Source organism: Agelaius tricolor, unplaced genomic scaffold, assembly GCF_023055355.1.
Source record: "Agelaius tricolor isolate 1412-34295 unplaced genomic scaffold, bAgeTri1.0.p SCAF_5, whole genome shotgun sequence".
NCBI classification, from domain to species: domain Eukaryota; kingdom Metazoa; phylum Chordata; class Aves; order Passeriformes; family Icteridae; genus Agelaius; species Agelaius tricolor.
The window spans coordinates 17,982,371-18,003,129 of NW_027269265.1; the positions used below are offsets into that span (position 1 = coordinate 17,982,371).

The 20,759-nt window shown below is 38.7% G+C and overlaps 1 protein-coding gene across 6 annotated transcripts in view; it reads left to right on the top strand.

The window, feature by feature from the left end:
- EML5 (EMAP like 5) overlaps positions 1 to 20,432 on the top strand; it is a 98,719-nt gene extending 78,287 nt beyond the window's left edge. For 3 of the 6 annotated variants that reach the window (XM_071426655.1, XM_071426652.1, XM_071426654.1), the window contains 11 exons: positions 2,419 to 2,592; positions 3,515 to 3,723; positions 4,924 to 5,081; positions 6,984 to 7,098; positions 7,586 to 7,774; positions 7,974 to 8,146; positions 9,393 to 9,555; positions 10,450 to 10,553; positions 10,916 to 11,069; positions 11,905 to 12,005; positions 12,326 to 20,432. In XM_071426655.1, coding sequence (XP_071282756.1) covers positions 2,419 to 2,592; positions 3,515 to 3,723; positions 4,924 to 5,081; positions 6,984 to 7,098; positions 7,586 to 7,774; positions 7,974 to 8,146; positions 9,393 to 9,555; positions 10,450 to 10,553; positions 10,916 to 11,069; positions 11,905 to 12,005; positions 12,326 to 12,362 — 1,577 coding nt within the window. In that variant the 3' untranslated portion in view covers positions 12,363 to 20,432. Of the gene's footprint in view, positions 1 to 2,418; positions 2,593 to 3,514; positions 3,724 to 4,923; positions 5,082 to 6,983; positions 7,099 to 7,585; positions 7,775 to 7,973; positions 8,147 to 9,392; positions 9,556 to 10,449; positions 10,554 to 10,915; positions 11,070 to 11,904; positions 12,006 to 12,325 lie in introns of those variants that run through there. The other 3 variants (XM_071426656.1, XM_071426657.1, XM_071426653.1) reach the window with 2 other exon arrangements.
- Positions 20,433 to 20,759: the final 327 nt, after the last annotated feature.

A 20,759-nucleotide genomic window follows, 5' to 3' on the forward strand; every position in this document is an offset into this window, starting at 1 on the left:
TTCACATTTATGTACAATTGTCATGCAGTTATTACCATTGATCCAAAATGCTTTTTATGATGTCAGTTTAATTTTTCCTCTATCATTTTGGGTCTTTGACATTTTGACGGTCTTGACTGAGATATTTTTTATTAATATGTTTTTTTTTCAACTGTAATTGCAAAACTCATCACCATCATGTGCGAATGAGTTCATTGTTGAGTAGCCATAATTGTCTTGTGAAGAATCTTCAGAGATGCATAAATGTGGTCATGTGTAATAGAAAGTGTAATAATCTTCATGTGGATCTAAAGCTTGTTCTGTAAGAACAAATGTACATTGACATCTTTAATGTGTGTTGACTTCTCTTAAATATGGCAAATGGTGCTTGCTCTAAGGATGGCAGGAAGAGTATAGGTACCTTTTCCCACACTTCTAGCCTGTATTTTAAAAAAGCAATGATGATATGGATATTTATATGAAAGAACATCTATAGTACTGTATAGGGTGGCTGGACACTTTCCCTGTGTCACGGGCCTTCTTCCTACTGCAACTTCAGTTTGAGCTTGTGTATATTACTAAATTCTGTTGATGCTGCCTGAAACGAGCACTCTTGAATTTTTTTTTCTTTCTGGAACCATTAGTCTGGAATCCAAGCTGCTGCCTGCTTTCATTAGAAAGTTGAATAGTTATACTTTAAATTTATTGTTGGCTTTTGGCATCCTTGCCAACAATTTTTGCTTTTCTAGTTCAGATTTTCAGTCTTCTACAGTGACGCAGGTGTTCTGGTAGCAGTAATGTTTGTACTAGGCTGGAATGGCAATTCAAGTTTCCTAATGATTTGGTGTAGATTTGGTCCACCTTAGTAAAGATTTTTTCTGTCCTGCCAGCCCATGCTAGTTTTATCTAACTGCTCCTAGAAGGAGATGATGGCTTAGAACATCTCTCTTGTGAAAGTGTTGAGTATACAGGCAGGATTCAGTTTCAGGACAGAGACTTTCAGAAGGACTCCATCACATGGAAGACCTCAGAGTTCATGTTCTCTGTCTTGCAGATCTTGCTCTGAATGATTTTGTCAGTTCTTATTCAGGAAAACTAGGGGAGAGATTCTGTTTGCCATCCAAAAGAAAACTTTTGGCCAAGGTTATAGAGCACGTGTACTATTCAAGGGTAATGCAGGTCTTTACCAAGAGGAGGGTTGAAGAGTGAAAAACAGTTCAGAGCCATAATAAAACTTTCCCTTCCCTCAGTTTCCCATAAGAACAGCAAAGAGTTTGCTGACAATTCTTGGGAAGTGCTAGTTGCTGTCAACTCCTGCTCTTTCTGTTTTAATGGCATAGCCATTAAATGATCCTGCTGTGGTACCTCTCAAAAGGTAATGCTAACATCTTGTTGCTGACATGAGAAGAAATTCAATTGGGAAATAAAAGAAATGAGGAAGTATGTTCTAAAGACTGTTTCAGAAAAGCTGTGGAATTGTGCTCAAAAACTGAGTTTCATGTGGCTGAAATTTTGCCTAAGTCCCTGTGCCTACTGTTTCCCATCACATGCATGCCTTTGAGGGCCTAGATTTATCTATGAGAAACATGAAGCATGAACCTGAAAGAGAATTTAGTTTGTGTGAGTCTGGATCTGTGACAAAAGCCAGTGACCTTAGGACTCTGCAGTCAAATTTATTAGAGATCAGAAGTGAAGAATTTTGAGAATCTTACTGTGCTGGAAATGCCTTAGATGCTGCTCAGAGATTGTAAACTACATATGGATGGCAAGATCTTTTGAGCAGGCATTGCATTTGGGGAAAAAACAGCTGTCATCATGTTAGAGATAATCACATACATTAGTAGCATGGAAAGACATTTTTTCCTGCAGAGAGCTCGCAGTCTAAACAATGCAGACGCAATACCGTAGTTCTATGTCGGTAAGCAAGCTGACAATTCGGCTCATGCTCTCCTAAGAGGACAAGCCTTTCAGACAGGTGGCCATTTTGTAGAAAGGAGATTTTGGCCCTGCACTGTAAACTGATTTCTCTGTAGCCATCAGTTGTCCAAAAGCCCCATGGAGAGGTTACATTCTTGATGAGCAGCTTTATTTATGAAGGTTTTGAGTTAGCATGCTGCTCTATGTTTTAATAAGAGCAAAACAGGAGAGGACAGCTCTTGCTTTTAGAACTTCTGCTGTGCTACACGGGTCCCATAGCAAGTTAAGTAACAAATTAACACCTCTGGTAATGTAATGTGGCCAGCTTGTTCATCCTACCTAATGATCCTGTTTGTCATAAATTGTTTTCCAAATGGAGGCCAAAATCTCTTTTCTTTCCTTTATTTTCCCCTATCTGATCACAGCAATTTTGTCTTATAAAAAAGCATTAACTGCTTCAATAAGGAAATCATTACACATTTTCAAAATGACTACTAATGGCATGTTTTTCCATTTGTGTAGCTACAGCTCCTTCTATTCACGTGTGGGATGCAATGAACAAGCAGACGCTGTCGGTGCTGCGGTGCTACCATTCCAAGGGCGTTTGCTCCGTCAGTTTCAGTGCCACTGGCAAACTGCTGCTGTCCGTAGGGCTGGATCCTGAACACACCATTACCATTTGGAAGTGGCAGGAAGGTAGGAAAGAGACTGGTTTTGCAGAGGGTGTTTACATTGTTAGAGATATGTTGGCTTGAGTCAAGAGCAAGTGTAACTTTAAAGCATCAGCCGATTAAAAATTATTAAATAAATGCTGTGCACTATGCTCTGTACAACGAGATCTAAAATAGATGTGTTTACCCATTCTAGTGACTGCTGAATATATCTCCTTTGAAACTATTGTGTAAAGGTCAAGATAGTTCACTGATTTCCAGTAAGAATAATGTAGGGATTTCTTTTCTTAAAAACTGTCATCATCATTATGATTATGATTATGATTATTATTATTATTATTACTATTTATTCTTCTCTAAAGTATGATTACTGACTAGGTTGTCATACTCCTGAAATTACTCCCAAAAGTTGCAAATTGCAGAAATAGGGTGCCAGGATAACTCCTCTATGCATCTTATATAATTGTTGCCCTAAGCTATGCTTCATGTTTTCAGATCAGCTTTGATCTGTATTTCTGATTTAGGCTAAAGAGATTTGAGCTCCTTTCCTTGTCTCCTTTCTGCCTGACAAAGCCATGCCCAGATTATGGACCTGATTCTCTAGTCTTAGAGGTTTACTTCCTCTCTCTTTGGGGATTGCTGTTGATAACTAGTGACTCTCAGAATTTTAAATATCAGCTATTAAGTTAATAACAAATGATCTTTCATAGCTTGTCTGAGATCCTGTGGGGATGGATGCAATGTCCATCCTATACAATCTTAGGTAGGATGAAGGATGTGTGGTCAGAACATGCCTGTGTTCATCTTAAGGGTTGATGCTCATTCAGAATGGCAGCTAAGGATTCCAACTGAGGAATCTTCATATGGGTCAAAATTATTTTAATATTTTTAACCAGAAATATGTCTTTTTCTCAGCAAAGTCAAAATGTCCATTTTCTTTCTGCCAGGTGCCAAAATTGCCAGCCGAGCTGGTCATAACCAGCGTATATTTGTAGCAGAATTCAGGCCAGATTCAGATACACAGTTTGTTTCTGTGGGAGTAAAACATGTAAGGTTCTGGACACTGGCTGGAAGAGCTCTCCTCAGTAAAAAAGGGCTGCTGAGCTCCATAGAAGATGCCCGCATGCAGACGATGCTGTCTGTAGCTTTTGGAGCGGTACGTATTTCAACAAACCTCCTGAAAATGCATGAAACAAAACTTTTTTTACCCTTCTGCCTTTATTCAGTTCAGTGAGACTTTTATAATGTGGTTAATGAGTGTATAAATTATTTTACTAAACTCAGTTTAACATTACTAATACTTACCTGCTAGTTAGAACTAGTACCAGCTTTCTTTATAGTAGAAAAGACTATGGGTTTGTATGTTTTCTGGAAAAAAAACATAGATGCCTTGAACTGATAACAAACTGCTTTAACTGTTGTTTAGTCCAAAACAAAACTGAGCCTAGAGTGCAAGAACCAAACAGTAGAAATGAGGCTGATTTTATGCCCACCTGAAAGTGATGGTTTTGTCATTTGTATGTGCTACTGCTCATAGGTGATCAGAGAGCAGTGCTGTCCTGGAGCATTCATTAATGTCAGATGCTGTAAGGCAACTGCATTAGGGGTTTCTTTTGCTTTGGTGGTTTTTGGACATGTGCAGGCCATCTTGCTAAGTTCCACAGCACTGCTGGGTCTGGAGTTGCTCTGCATGAGCAGTACTCATATCTTCAGCTGGGCAGAAAGGCACAGATTCCTTTTGTGAAGTGGTCCTCTGCTTTGATTGTCTGTATTTCTGTCCTGTTTGACCATCTGACTGTTTGGTCCAGAGTGAAGTTATGCTAATTTTGATTTTTGAAACTCTAACTGGGCTGTGGTTGCCTTTTTTTGCTACAGTATTTCTTTTACACAGTGGTGTCTCTCTGATTTATATGAAGGTCTTACAAAACACTAAGATATTTTCCAAATGCTAACTGTTATTGATGCCCAACCCAGGCATTAGTCAGGGGTTTGGGAAACCGCTGTAAACTTTCTTAGGAAGAGACAGGTTCTTAGTGTGAGAATCAGGCTGTATGCTGTGTGGCCTGAAGTTTGGTGTGAGGCTTGAGGATGCAGAACTTCCAGGGGTTTTGTGAAAGGCTGTGCAAAGTGAATAAAGCCAAACCTTGGGTGTTTTCCATATTTCTGTAGGGAGCAGCTCTGGGAGCTCTCTTCTTGATTTTGTCTCAGAAGAAGCTTGTTCAGCTCCACAGTTTCCTCTTCTGCAGCAGCAAACAAAAGCAATTTAGCCTCTAAATGCAAATGGTGTTTATTTCTGAATGTTTTTCTTCCTACCTTACTCAGAATCAGATGATGAGTATGTTTTTCCCCTTTTCAGAATAACTTGACATTTACAGGTACTATCAGTGGAGATGTTTGTGTTTGGAAGGATCATGTGTTGATACGAATTGTGGCCAAGGCTCACAACGGGCCTGTGTTCACCATGTACACCACGCTAAGGGATGGCTTGATTGTTACAGGAGGCAAAGAAAGGCCGTGAGTCTTCTTTATTCTTGTTTTTCTGCATGCATATTTTCTCTTTAAAAGTGGTTTGGATTCATCCCATTGACACTGTTTGGGGCATTAAAGGTAGAAGAGTAGTCCCTTTCAGATTCCTGATAAGTATTAAGAAAACAGCAGTCATCCACATCCAAAGTGGAGGTAATCCCATATGAGCTTCAACTAGCTATTTCCCCCATTTATTATAAGAGAAAGCATTTAGTCTGAAATTTAGAATCATAGAATGGTTAGATTTTCTAGATTTTCTTATTGATTTTCTAGCTTCAACACCCATTTAGCTTTAAGCACCAAAAAGTTACCTAGTCCTTGTGGGTTACTTCTTTCACTGAAGATGTACTGAGGTTGTTAAGCCAAGGGATTTGCACAGTTGGGATTGAATATATGAATCATAATTTTTATAGCAATATGATGCATAACTTCTTTCAAAGGAAAGAACTGCTTAGTTATGATGGCAGAGGCAAGCTGTCTTCTCTCAAATCTAAGGTACTGCAAGATTCTTTGTTGCTGTACAGCAAGATCCTAGGGTTGCAAGCAAAATGTCTCCTCAAGCATTTTAATTTTTTTGATGCCTTCCTAGTGATCAGAAAATGCTTCAGCTGTAATACAGTCCATCTGATGACCACATTTGTGCCACATTTGGCAGGACACAGGCCACTTATATTTTCAGACTGAACTGAAAACTTATTTACTTCTGTGCCTGAAATATTTCCTTCTACTATTTATTAATGTTGTTGTGATTTTATTTGGAGGGTGTTCTCTCCACCACTTAGCTTCAGAGGCTTTTAATCATTGGTATTTGACCTGAACCAAATAGTATTGAATAACAATAAGAACCCTGAATTCATCTCCTGTGGGAACATGCAGTATTGACAGTATGAAAAACAAATTTTCATTTAGGAAGACTGTATGCTTTTTTCTGCCTTAATTGCAGTTCACCAGCCTTGTTTTGTTAAAATCTTCTTGCTGAGTATAATGATCAATCATATGTCAAAACAGTGCTAGTGGGAAGCAAAGAATATATTATTGCAAGGAGTATCAATTTATAATTCATTATTGTTCTTTTAATAATAATAATAATAATAGTAAAAATCAGTAATTGTGATTAAACATTCTGAAGTTCTTTGTAAGATTATTCAGTAATCAAAGCTGTAACACAGGCAGCTCGATATTGTGGAACATTGTTTTTTTGTTTCTGTTAGGGGATATTGAAGACAGATAAGACATGTCCCAGCTCAACTAGAGATGCCAGATTTATCCCTGTTTCAATAAACATTATCTTTTTTTTAGAAACATTTTTTTTTCAATGTGTTCTATTCTGAAATACCAGGGGATCTTTTGCAAGTGGGAGGGAAATACTTTGTGTTTGCATAATTAATACCTATTAGTTGTGTGGTTTTTCTGCTGTATCTGTGTAAGTTATTTTACAGCAGTGAAAATAGTGACATTTTCACGGAAGTGAAAATAATCTGTCATTTATTTCACAGAAGTAAAATACATACCTTTTCTGTTTCTCTCAACTCTAATTTGAAAATCTCTGCCTGTCTGACTATTAAGATGGTGGTTTGCCTGCTTAACTGTTCTTCTGACAAGACAGATTCCCTCAGAGCTGCTCATTCAGACTAAGCTCAGCAGCACCCATCTTTCAACTTGTTCTGTAAAGTAGAACAGGGAGGACTTGGAATCAGTTTGTCTTGCTGGGCTCTGAAGCTCAGCGTGTTAATATCAACTGCTCAGGCAGACAGAATCTTTTAACAATTTAAACCATACTAAAATGCCTCATTTGTAGTGCAGTACATTAAATAATATAGTTCTTTCATCCATGAATTGTCCTTTTTGTGGCAGCTGTTGTACTCATGGCTCTTCCCGATGTCTTCACAGTTCAAAGGAAGGAGGAGCAGTCAAGCTGTGGGACCAGGAGCTGAAACGATGTCGTGCCTTCAGACTAGAGACAGGACAGATGACAGACTGCGTTCGCTCTGTTTGCAGGGGCAAGGTAAACAAGGCTGCCTGGCTACAAAATACAGCTCATCATTTGGGGTTGATTTCTGAATATCACATAAATTAGTCCTGCTTTCTCTTCTAGCTAGTATTTGAAATGAAAGGCTAAGATAGAAGGTGTCTGCAACTGGTATTGTGGCGGAAAAACATCTACTTTGTGAGACCTCAGTCTTTCTTAGGATAATATTACATATATATTTTTATTGAAGACTAATTAAGGATTAATTTTCTATTTTCTTTCACACTTTTGATATCAAATATCAAATGACAAGCAGTAACTCAGCCAGCATCGTGCTATCTACAGAGCTTTGTACTTTAATAACTCAGAGGAGTTTAAAAAATAAATTTTCTTTGATTATTTGATAATATGACTTAAGCAAACTTTCTTGACAGTACTGTAGCTCTTGATGATATTTTAATTACTGTTCATCATGAGAGGTTAATGTATTTTATCAGAGATAATTCTTTCACTATTGTTTAAGGGCAAAATTCTTGTTGGGACAAGAAATGCTGAAATAATTGAAGTTGGAGAGAAAAATGCTGCATGTAACATTCTAATTAATGGTCATATGGATGGACCCATCTGGGGCCTAGCAACACATCCATCCAGAGACTTTTTCCTTTCTGCTGCAGAAGATGGCACAGTAAGACTCTGGGATATTGCTGAAAAGGTAGGTGTTAGAGAATACTTGTTTAGAGAAAAAAAAATAGGCTTGTGATGGTGTTGCAGACTTGAAACTTGTTTTTTATTGTACTCTGAAAATAACCCATGTAATGCTGTTAGCATGTTAACAAGCTATTAGCATAAGATGCTTTTAAAATATGGACAAATAGTAACAGTTACTATTCTGGGTTTTTATTTCTTCACAGAAGATGCTGAACAAAGTCAGCTTAGGACATGCAGCTCGTACTGTTTGTTACAGCCCAGAAGGTGATATGGTAGCTATTGGCATGAAAAATGGAGAATTTATTATCCTGCTTGTCACCTCTCTAAAAATTTGGGGGAAGAAAAGGGACAGAAGATCAGCAATTCAAGATATCAGGTCAGACAATGTTATTGCTGGTCTATTGTAGTATGCTAGAAATCTCTAATATTTTGCTTTTTAAAAATACAACTCTGTGTTCTGGGAAACATTGCAATGATATTTCAGAGAGCTGGAATCAATGAGTGAATTGTGGAGTTTGTGGGATTATACCAGGAATAAAAAAGAAAGAGGAGGAGGTACATGGAGATAAGAGATAGCATCAGTCAAAACAAGGGGTGTGGACCCCAGTGAGGAGTGGAGTTCCCCAGGGGTGGTGGGCACTGTTGGACATCTTGGTGGCAGCAGGGACAGGGGGATGGAGTCCCTCAGCAGGTTTGCCAGTGACACTGTGAGGGTGTGGTGGGATCCACATGCTTGAGGGAAGGGACTCCTAGGAGGTAAAATGAGATCAGACACTTAGAGATGAAGACTGGATTGTGGAGATGATGGAAATGCCAGTCTGTCAGTTTGCACCTTGTTGTGTTTGTTAGACAGGAGTTAGCAGTAAAATTCTGCTTCTGTTTCCTGCATGGAGGAACGGGCTGGTTCTTGTATAAGATAAATTGGTTATAATCAGCTAAGGAAAGTTTTGGAGAGCAAATATAAGCAAAGAGAGACCTTGCAGAAGAGCTCTGCTAGGAGTCAGGGGTTTGCTGGAGTTGGAAAGCTGTCCCAAGGTATGTTTCAGAGACAATAGAAATAAAGAGACTTCCCCAGTAACACAGAAGTGGCTGTGAGGGATTTGTTCAGCTCAGGAAGCTACTGAGTTTCAAGACTAGAAAAAAAAACTGGAAGAAAGAAACCATGTGCAAAGATACATTGGGGAAACAAAAGGCTGGATTTACATCTTTTTATGCAGTACATTTCATCTAGAAGTTCTGGCTTCGCTTCAGTTGGAGCACTTCAGTTTTCCATTTTTTAACCTTGTAAGTATAGCATAAGGGAGTCAGAGTGTCATCAGGGGGATGTCACAAGTTGTTAGACCATGAGGGGGTCATGAAATCAGATCATGAACAGAGTTATTCAAGAGATGTTACCAGTTCACTTATATGTGTAATCTGTACCAAAATTAATGCTACTTTCTGCTGGATATTCATTCCCAAAAAAATTAATTTCAAAAGTTATTTTGCTTAGCAGACTGAATACTCTGCATCCCTCTAATTCTGGATAGCAGACACTTGAAATGCAAATTTCTGCGCTTCTCAAATATTATAATCTGTTGTAAGTGCCAGCCTGTTGAAATGAAAGCCTTTTATCTGTTCAGGTTTAGCCCAGACTCTCGTTACCTGGCAGTTGGCTCCAGTGAGAATGCTGTGGATTTTTATGATCTGACTCTGGGTCCCACACTAAATCGAATCAGCTATTGCAAGGATATCCCAAGTTTTGTGATCCAGATGGACTTCTCTGCTGATAGCTCTTATCTCCAGGTATCAGTCATTAATGGTTCAAGGTACTGAATGGGAAACATACCTGTGACAGATACTCTGCAAGTATTCTCCTTTGACAGCTTCTAAGTTTTGTAGCTAAGTGTTGGAGTATATTGCTGACATCAGACTCACTTGTTGTAGTGGTAAGTGGGTGCCTTTAGTTTTGAACAGTTTTCTGGGAGATCAAATACAGAAAATAAGCAAAGAAATGAGAGAGAGATTTCAAACCTCCTGTGATGTGCCTCCCTGCTTTTTTACCTCTGATGCTGATGGGCTATCTTACAAGAGAAAGGACTACAGTCTGTCATTCTGCAGGGCCTGGGGATCTATAAATTCTTTGTCTCTCTGACCAGCATGATGGCATTGCAGGTCTTTTTAGTGCAAGACTTTGTGGAGCAGCACCAAAGTCATGGTGTTGAAACTGCCAACTATAGGAGGGCAGAAGGCATTTCTTAAAATAAACATAAAGTAAATATAATATGCTTTCTATATTTTATTTGCATCTGAAAGGAGAAATAAGCTTCTCTCATTATCAAATCAATATTTGCAGCCCAAGAGGAACACCTTTGTGTCAGTTTTAATGATAGAAATTTATTTTGCTTTATTTGTATATATTAATGCACTAACACATACACGCAGAATGTGAGTTATTTCAGTTATTTTTTACTAATTAGACATTTAAATGTTAAGACCTCTCATGCTTTCTCACTATTGCTTTATGCTTGTATAGATTTTTGAGAATTTTCAACTCATTGACTAAGTTTTCTTGATAGCTGTTACTCTATAGAGTAAAAAGTAACTGTCACAAAAATGCTTTTCAAAGCCCTCTGGAATTATATTTTCATCTTTTGAAGCAAGTTAATGTATTGTAAATTTTCTGTGGTCAACTCAAAGGTCTCTACGGGGTCTTACAAAAGGCAAGTGTATGAAGTGCCTTCAGGAAAGCAGCTTGTGGACCAGGCTGTGATTGACAGAATAACATGGGCTACTTGGACAAGGTAAATGATTCATGTATTTACACCTGGAACTTCCAGGAGAAGCACCTACTATTTAAAAGTATATTTAATCCCTTCAGTCAGTTATTTTCTTTTAACACACCCATCTGCTCTGCCAGCAGCTCCCCTAAATGCAGCACAGCAAAAGGCAGCACAGAGCAGATTCCTTCAGTACACAGGGGGCAATTATGGAATGATTCAAAAATTAATTACAGAATAAAAGCTATGTAAGGTATGCATGTGTGAAAATAAAATGTAAACATTGCATTTTTATAGAACCAGCTAGAATATGAGATCTGATTTCTATTACCAGACTCTTGTTTTTGCAGTGGTTTTCAAAGTAATTTCTTGGTCTTCTATTTCAGTGTCCTTGGGGATGAAGTAATTGGAATCTGGTCCAGGCATGCTGAAAAAGCTGATGTGAACTGTGCTTGTGTCTCTCACTCGGGAATCAATCTCGTAACAGGCGATGATTTTGGCATGGTCAAACTGTTTGACTTTCCATGTCCTGAAAAATTTGTAAGAACTTGTTTTTGCATGGTTACAACAAGTACTGTTGATATTAGGATCTTGTCTTGTTTCTCTAGAAGACATATGTTGGAAATATTTTCTTCTCTAAATTTGTAGCTTTTTAGTACCTCCTTATCTCCATAGTCTCATGGCATGCTCCACATCAGAGTTTCCCCACCATTTTCTGCAGAAGCTCTTGCTATAACCTCTTGGAGGTGTTGATATTGTCTGCCAGTCTGCTTTAGCATAGTGCCTGCCTAATGAAAAATCTCAAAGCCCGTAGTAATTTCCACATCTCTGATCCATTTGATAGATGAGGAAGATAGATGGTGATTTTAGTTCCATCTATGGATCTTCATGGATGAAGAGTTTACAGATTTTTCACTAACACTGTTAAATTGTTTCACTGGTTTTTATATTTTAATTTATAATGGTTTTTAAATTTTTCACTGTTTTCACTGTTAATTTTCAGGATTTGAGACTGCACAGGGTAAACTGCTCACACAATTGCAATGAAAATAATTGGTTTTCAGTGTCAGGAATTTTACACAAACCTTGGAAGTTAGTCATGTGACAAGATGTATTTAATATTTTTTTGTTAGCTTGAGCATTCTTTCCAATTTGCAATTGCTCTCTTATTGGCTGACAACTTAATCTGCATTGCAGCTCCATAGTAGTTCTCCTTCAGGAGATCTTTCACATATGATAACCTGTATAACTTTTGAACATTATAAGTATGTGATGCAATAAAAAGGTAGATGAAAACTTCATGCCTGTTCTGATTTAGGAGGGTACAGAATATTTAGACTCTCTCATTCTGTTGTTGTTTGGGGTTTTTTTCCAGGCAAAACACAAACGATTTTTAGGTCACTCTGCCCACTTAACGAATATTCGCTTCACAAGTGGAGACAGATACGTGGTCAGTGCTGGAGGGGACGACTGCAGGTAGGTGTTCCTGCCTTGGCTGCCACAATCTGCACAGCACTGCACATGGCCAGTCCACAGCAGTGCAAGGCTAAGTTCAGCCTTCAGCCTTTTGTCCATGTGCTTGCTTTCCTGTTCATACACAGAGAAAAACGTATTTGTGACAAAATAATATCCCAAATGTTAATATGAACAGCTAATATTTAATAAGTTAAAATGTTCACATGAATATTCAGAACATCATACTTTTGATAGGAATTTATTTTAGCTGTGTCAGCCATTTCTTTTAACAACACTGTAGTTTTCTATATCTCATATTTAATATCTTTTTGAAAACACAGCCTATTTGTTTGGAAGTGTGTGCATATGCCTCATTGAGAGAGACATGGAGACTTGCAAAGAGGAAACTGCATGAAGTACCAGGCATGAAACACCCAGGATTGCAATGTGACATTCTGCTGTGCCCTGCATGCGTAAGCAATGACCCAAGACACAGAGCAGTCTGTCTCTGACAGACAGGACCTGGAGTCTGCCAGAAGGATGGACACACTGAGGCTGCTAGTTTTGCTTCAGTGTCAGATAATCTGGGTTTGTATTCCACTCACTGCCAGATGTTGAAAACAAAATATGTGGATGAAAGGAAAAAGTGAATTGTTAATCAATGTACAGTTTCACAGCAAGTTCTTGGGGTTTTAATCAAGAGATGCTATTTCTGACCTAGTGCTGTACATTGATCTATTTTCAGCATGAATGTTTTTCCTTTAAGTTTTGAGATCTAAATAGCATAGATAAAAAGAGTATTCCATATTTTATTACTGAGAGAGACCATATATTAACTCTTAAATATATAGTATTTTAATAAATGTTTAATTATTATAATAGAAATTATATTTCTATGGCTGGTCAAAAGGAAACATCATATCTGATGAAGCAGAAAATAATAGAGTTGATTCCTTGTGACTGAAATATTTCTGTATTTAGAGGCCTGGGTCACAGTCATGTCTGGTGAAAGCCGTTGGATATGCATGATCTTCATGGCTAATTTAGTGTTTTTGTTGCACTTAAACATTAAATTAGTTCTATGAGCAAAAATAGATTTGCTCACTTTGCGAGTGCCTTGCCCACTACCTAAAAGTCTAACTCCAATTTTTGCCTTGTGAATAAAAGTATTCTCAGTGGAAGAGAGATTATTGCTGTGTTACTTGACTGGGCTGTGAGCCTCTCTGCTGGAAATGAGGACCAGGGTGAGGATTTTGTAGTCTTTTTGTCGATAAAGTTTGGGATGTCAGCAGTGGCAAAAATAGAATTTCAGAGCAATATGAATTGATTTTATTTTCTCAGCATCATAGGGGAGATTCAGAGAGAACTTTCTGAGCATTATATTTTATACATTTGAACTTTTAATAGAGTTAGGACTAGCTGGGAGATGTCTATTCAGATTTCTCTTCTGACTGTAAAAATGTCCAATCATCTGCTTCTTTGAATGGACCTGCTGTCACCTCGAGCATTTATTCTATCCTGCAATGTAACTGAGATTCTGAGTTGGAAAAACATTTCAGTGATAATAAAATCCTGAACAAAGCTGTGTTTTGGGTACAAGTGAGGAAGGTTTCATCAGCTGTTTGTCTAAATCATGCCATAGAGAAACATTACAGATAGTTAATTTTCATGCAATATAGCAGGGATCAAAAATCACTAATTGTCAGCACTGCTTCCATTGTGGCATTCTGCTGTGCACAGAAAGCTCTCTTTCTGTGTAAGCCAGCATTGCTTTGACAGTGGCACTTGTTTAGGTCAGTCAAGAGGCTTTGGTGTTTTTCATCTCTTGCATTTTCTTATGCCAGATGAAAAAGAATTAAACCTCATTTCTTCTTGTAATCATCTTGTGTGCGTGTTGGTTACAGAAGGAATGGGAGGGATTGCAGGTAGAAGAGAAGGAGGAGAAAAGTTACAGAGCCAAACTTTTGTGCTCTCCTTGTTATGTGCTATACAAAACTAGTTACCCAACTGTCTTAGCTAATATATTTTATATATCAATCTATAGTGAATATTTATTTTAAAGAAGTCGATGAACTAAACAGTTATCAGGTTTCTCAGCATGCTGGTTCTTAGCAAAGTCTTGCCAGTCATGCAGCTGCTATTCTACAGGAGCAAAAACTCTGAGGGTTTGGTCATGAGTGTACAAGGAGATTTTGGCAGTAATGCTTTTGAGTTTAGGGGAATTGCTTATGAGAATTGTGATTCGACCTGATGTATCTCATAACCTTGTTTCCTGTCTGTCTGTTGTATGTGAAAATTAGTCTCTGGTGTTTATGTCTTCTCTTTACTAGAGAAATGGTTTGCAGTGTGCTCTTTTATGGCTGTGATTCTATCCCTTATTAAACACATCTGTGCAGGACTTTCGGACTTGAAGTAAGATTTGTCCTGCCTCTACTTTAAAGTTGCCTTTTGTTGGATCAAGATGGATGACTTTTAAGAGCTCACTCATAGTCTGTCCTACTCAGACTGCCAGATCAAAGTCCAGATGTTTCTGTCTCTGAGTTTTCCCCACAAAACCCTAGGCTCTGCGAGCTCTTCTGTAGGCCTTCCCCCAGTGAAGGAGCTATGTGGATCAAGAGGGTTTGTTCCTCCAATCCCTGGCACTGATCCTCTTCTCCTCCCTCCCCCTATGTCCTTCATGAATGCTGTGCCTCTCCACTGATAATTTGTCCATTGGTGCTTTTCCCCTGAGGAATCCCAAAGGCCACACCAGAGCTGAAGGATGAGCAGAAAGGGGTGGAAGGGACTGGGCTGAGGGCTGCAGCCTCCAGGTCTCCCTGCTTCTTCACTCTCTTCCAAACCTCAGTGCTGCTGTAAAGGGCTGGCATGGGAGCTGGAAGCTGAGGAGCTCTTTAAAAACTAAACTGCCAGCATTGTTCCTCCTCCTCCTGCAGCCTGTATTGGTAGCCAGTGTTTCCCCTGGTGAAACTGCTCTGTGGTTTGCCAAGTAAAAATGGGAGCAGCCAGCTGGGAATGATCACAAATGGTGAGGAGAAGAGTGAGCAGAGGCTCAGTCGCAGTTTGGAGCATAATGTAGCTGTGATTCTCTGCTGAAGGGAAGAGCTGGCTGCAGCATGGCCCAAGCTGGCAGCTTTATGGTGTTTTTGGTCTTTTTGTCTGTGATGGTGCTTGCTACTGTGCCTCATTTGCTGTTTACATTAAATGCTACTGTAGTAACTTGCTAATTGTTGCCACCCATGCTTGAAGCATGTGTACATGGGAACAGGCTGCCTGTTCTGATAGGCACTGGAGCTCGAGGCTGGGTGCTCCACAGAGAAGTCAGAGGAGGACAGAACCCTGTAGGATAGGTCAGGGAAGAAGCTGGAATGTGGAGGGACCAGTGACAGCCTTTCATCTGGAAGCATCAGAGAGAACAGAGGGCAGGAGGGCTTTGCCTGAAGCTGGAGAAAACCTCTTCTGCACCAGGGAAGGGGAAGCAAAAGGTCTTTGTATAATTTAATAACTTACAGTGGATGATTCTTTACTGTAGCTTGTCTTTTTGGTTAGCAGCAAACATGTATCTTTGGGATCTTTAGTCAGCAATATTTTTGGTAATAAAAGAAATTAACTGGAGAACTGAATAAAAATAACATTTCAGTTAATAAAATAAATATGCACTTGAAAGCTAATAAACATAATTAGAAAAAAAAAAAGAGAATAAGGAAAATCCAGCTCCTAGGAGCAAGGAAATATAAAAAAATAAACAGATTTAGAACTGAAAGTTGCCATAGTGCAGTCAGGTTAATGCTAACCTGCACTTGTGCCATCAGAAAGCAGGTCCAGCAGGTGAGGCATCTCCTCAGTCTAAAACAAGGCCAAAAGAAAGGACTTCAGTACCAAGAGCAGGACTTTGATAGCATTCAGGAGTGGCTTAGTTTAAAACCATGATCCAGTTCTCTCAGCTGCTGCCTGAAGCACCCGACCCCACTGTTTGGGCTGAAGGAAAGTTTGCCAAGAGAGGCAGTGCCCCTGAGCACGGCCATGCAGCACCTCCCCTGCCTCAGGATCCCACCCAGCCTGGCTGGATGTGCTGGGCAAGCTGTAAGAGTGTCACCAGCAAAGGATCTTGGCTTCAAATTACAGCATTTAATTGGGCAAGGTGGCATGTTCCCTGTTTCATTATCAGTGTCAGTGACCGGCCTTAATCCTGAAAGTGTTTGTTTTTAATAATTCTGTTAACATAAGCTATAGAGATGTCATCTTGTCAATGTTTTGGACAAAGAGGAGCATCCTGTAGACCCTAAAGAAAGGGAAGTAAGACTGCAAATCACAAAATGAATTGCCACATCAGTGATGTAAACTGATGTGTTTACTGTAAACCCCTAGTTGCATTGCATTTGTGTGCTTTTTTGTTCTGAGTGGGGTTTTATGCTTCCTTGCAACTGGATCTGTTTTTCTAAAATTTTTAGCAGCATTTGATTTCTCCTCATGTGGATAGATCCATGTGCTTGCCAAAGCCTGCTGTCATTCTTCATGCCATTCACTGTTGGGTGATTACACCAAGCCCATTTATTTTGTTGGTCCTGCCTTCTGCTCTTCACTTAGCTTTGACTTCAGACTTAAACTCTATATATCTCCTTTTAGAAATACAAACAGAATAGTTTTAGGTGTCTAATATGCATAAAAGCCACAATAGGCTTCCTTGCCAAAATCATTTGCATCTAAGAAGTATTAGCTGGTTTTCTCAGTCTATTTGATGCTAGAACAGGTGAACACTCATCATACTTTTCTCAGTTTACTATCAGTAAACCCGTCACAACCTTGATACCTTGATCTGTTTTTTTTTGTGAAGTGTGAAATCAGCAATCCAACTCATTCACTACTTCTTTGGAAAGGAAGTGGAAAAAAAGCACGGAATGTGTGTTCTCTTCTCCACCCTTCTGTTTAAAACAAAACAGCAAAAGGCATAAGGTCTTAGCATGACAACGGTAGGCAATTCTTCTAATTACCATAATGCTTATAATTTCCTCTGCTTTTTGGAATTATGGAACATAGGGTGGAAGAAGCAGTAACAGGAAACCAGTAAACAAATATGGAGAAAAGGCAGAAGAAAGGAAAGCAGAGAAAGGAACACTCAAAAATAGGCAAAGGCAAAAGATGAAAGAAGTGACATGGGTGGTGGTGAGTGGCAAACATCTTGTTTCAACTGGGAAGCATTCAGTGGCTGCTTGGGAAGTGTAAGGACTGGAGAGCAGCAGAGTGCTCAAGGAAAGGCTGCAGGGAATTTTGGTTGCTCTGTTTTTGGGAAAGATGCAGCTACTCCCACTCCCATACCTGTGGGACACCTGTTCAGAGCTGAGGTGAAGCAGCAAAGCACAGGTTACACACAGCTGCAGTGGATACAGTGGAACAAAGAAAGTGCTATAAAGACAGAAGTGCTCTGTAGTACTGAGAGCTCAGGCAAAAGAGTTGAAGGATGTGTTTTAAAAGGCTACTTATCTTTCTACCTAAACCAAACCTGGATTGTTTTAATAGGCCTCTTCTGGAAACGTTATTCAAACAAAAAATATTAAACCAAAGAAACATTATACTTCAGAAAACTCTTCTTAACCAAGCTGTTGCAATTACTGCCTCTCATTTCTTTCCTGTTCAGCAGTTCTTGATTCAGTTCCCAGGCATTCACAACAGTTAAGATGACAGACATGAAGGCTGTGGGCTCTACATTTAACTCAAGGTGTGACAGCCAGAGGAATCTGCAGAGGGTGGTTCAGATCCTGCCTGAGCCAAATTTTCCTTCAGTGGTTCCATGCCATGGGCATTCAAATATAGAGTTAGTCCGGTGAAAGTAATTAGAGCCAACAAATACATCTGATTATATAAATCGGTATCTATCGGAGAAATAAATCAGCATAAAATTTTATTTTATCCCATAGTAAACCATTACTAAAAAGGGAAATAATTATGGTAAACTTCATGTAAAAAACAATCCAAGCCCACTATAGGTGCTGGTTAGACAACTGGACTTGTAGCAATTCTTTGTAAGAAACACAAAATTTGTGCATGAATAGCAGGACAGATCCTTCTCCACTTGCAAGAGGGCAGTTGTGTTTGGGACATGAGAGGCAGGATGTTCCTATTGCTTGGTATGTTTGGGTTTCTCTTCCAGAAGCCATCATAGGTATTTCCTTAGTTTCTATGGCTGTTTGTGGGATACCTTCAAGACCCTACAAAGTGATTTTGCCCTTTGCAGCACATATCTTGCTTAGTTTGGGCACTGATGTCATGTGAGAGCTTATTGAAAAACAGAAAGAAACCAAAACTTCAAATGTTGTTTGTTTTTTAATGCTATCCCCCAAAGTATTGTCATGTTCCAGTGATGTGATCTGTATGACTCGCACTGTTTGTAAAGGAAAGCAGGTTGTATCCACTTAACTACTAAGTGGCACCCACATAATGGGTGTGTGAAACCAGAGGATTAAGGCCAGTTGTGCTTTAGCAGTTTTCTAAGCTGAAGGGACAATTGCCCCTGTTCCATTGTGTGTGGTGCTCATAAAGCTGGTGCTGCTTTCAGCTGCTCTCAGTGGGGCTGAGGAAGAAGATGAGGCCATAAGAATAAAATGTAAATTATTGTAACTAAGCGTTGCATTGGTGGGTTCTGAAAAAGGGCTGTAGTAGAGGGGTATTTTAGTTTCAGTCCTCTGCAGGATTGTAAGCCTTTAGGGTAAAAAAGGACATGTTTATGTAATATTCTCCATTATTCCTTCATTAGCTTTGGCTCTTACTACTCTGCCTCCTTCCCACAGAAGCCCCTGTCCCAGCTCCCTCCTCCCAGCCACCAAATAAGTTTATTTTTCCAATGTAGTGGCTGAGAAGGCCAACTTTAACCACAGATTTGCTGGTGGTTGTTTGTAATGACTAAAGCCAATCCTAAGCATTCTGTTGCTGAAAATTAATTTTCTATTAACTTAATTGCAAATTCTTGAGACGGGGGAGAAGGGGGGATCTATTAGATCCATTCCATGGATCTCTCCATGCAATGGAGCTGGAAGTGGTACTGCCATAACACCATGATTTCTTCAACCACCAGTTGCACCCAGGACATGTGTGACACTGCATTCTTTTGGAATCCAGTAAATATCCTTTCTAAAGGAACTCCAGGCATGAACACAGACACACATTGCATGAAATAAAAATGGTTTCCTGTACTTTTGTGAAACATTGGTGCTGTTGGGTAGTACTTCACACATTTCTGGTCTGTTTTTCCTTTTCTTGCTACTATGTACCCTGGTGTTGTGATTTCAGGTGCAAAATAGCTTGATTTTTTTTTTTAAGCAGTATCTGGTAATTAGCTTAATTTCTGCTTTTTAGTTCAGTTATAGGTATACAGAATAAAGTAATGGAAAAGCTGCATTACAGATTTGTGAAGCAAGTTAAAGCATTTTTAATGTAAAATTCCATATTAGAATACACTCCAGCCCAAAATGATAACTAACTTGAAAATGTAATAAACAAAGTAAATGCTTTAGAACTATTTAATTTTTTTAAAAATGCAGGTTTAGCTTTGTAGCTTGGTTTGTTCACTGTTTTTAGCAGAGGAAAAGCTTTTCTCACACTGAACACTGTGGGTTGGTGACAGCCCAGCACAGCAGTGGAAATGCAGCAATGGAGATGGTCCTGGTCTTCTGCTGCCCTTACAAATTCTTGTCTCCTCATCTCACATGGAAAATAGCTTCATGGTGGCAGCTATTTCTGCAAGGGACAGCCAATGAAGGCATTGGGAAATTCTGTAGAAAAATAATGTTCTTTGCAGTCTTTCATCTGGAAACCCATTCCAGCAGTGCTCTGTGCAACACCAGAGCACATCCTCTCCTCTCCTCTCCAGCCCCCTGTCAGGTCACCTTACAAAAATATTTTACTGTAGTTCTTTAAGCTTAAAATGCAGTTGTCTGTTCAGATTTGTTGTTTCATAATGGAGTGTGTCAGATAATCCCTCTTGCTTTAACAAGAAAAAAAAAAGAAAAAAAAAGGTATTTTAAACTAGTCCAAAGGTATGGTCATGTATTATATGGATCATGGGTTTAAGTGTACTCCATTTTGGTTTCCACCATGAACATCTAATTCCTGTAACAATGTTGTATGTTTATTTAAAGTATATATATATATATATATATATATATAAAAAAATTAAATGTCAGATTTTTGCATTAATTAAGATTTTTTAAAATTTGAATATGAACTTTGAGTACTTTATTTAAAAAAAATTAAAAATACTTTTCCTGGAGTGTTAAGTTTCGGAATTCAAGACTATATTTGTCAAATTTAAGTTTAAAATATGTAGCTATCATTGTTTTCTGATATTGAATGTAAATATTTGTAAAAAGAAATTCTTTTGTATATTTTTGTGAAAATGTAGTTCCCCAAAATATAAAAAACGATTTAATAAAAAAGTGCATTTATGTTACTGTTCAACACTTTTCATCATTTTAATATCACTGAACTGTATTTATGGGCATGTGTGTGCATTATTTTTCTAGAAGGAGAAAACCACAGTATGCTCAGAAGGAAAAAAGAACTCCTTAGAAGTCCAGTGGTACTTTCTTTCTTCTGGGTATAAATGGAGACATCTCAGAGTATCTATTTTCAAGTGAAGCGGCAATTCATAGGCTTTTTAAGTGGAGAACAGTATCAGTAATTCTTTAATTGTTCTGGCTTAGGAAGCTGCTTGTTTCCCTTGTCTTTTTTTCCCCAATTTAAAGAGCTGAAGGACTGTGACAACCACTGCACTGAACAACACCC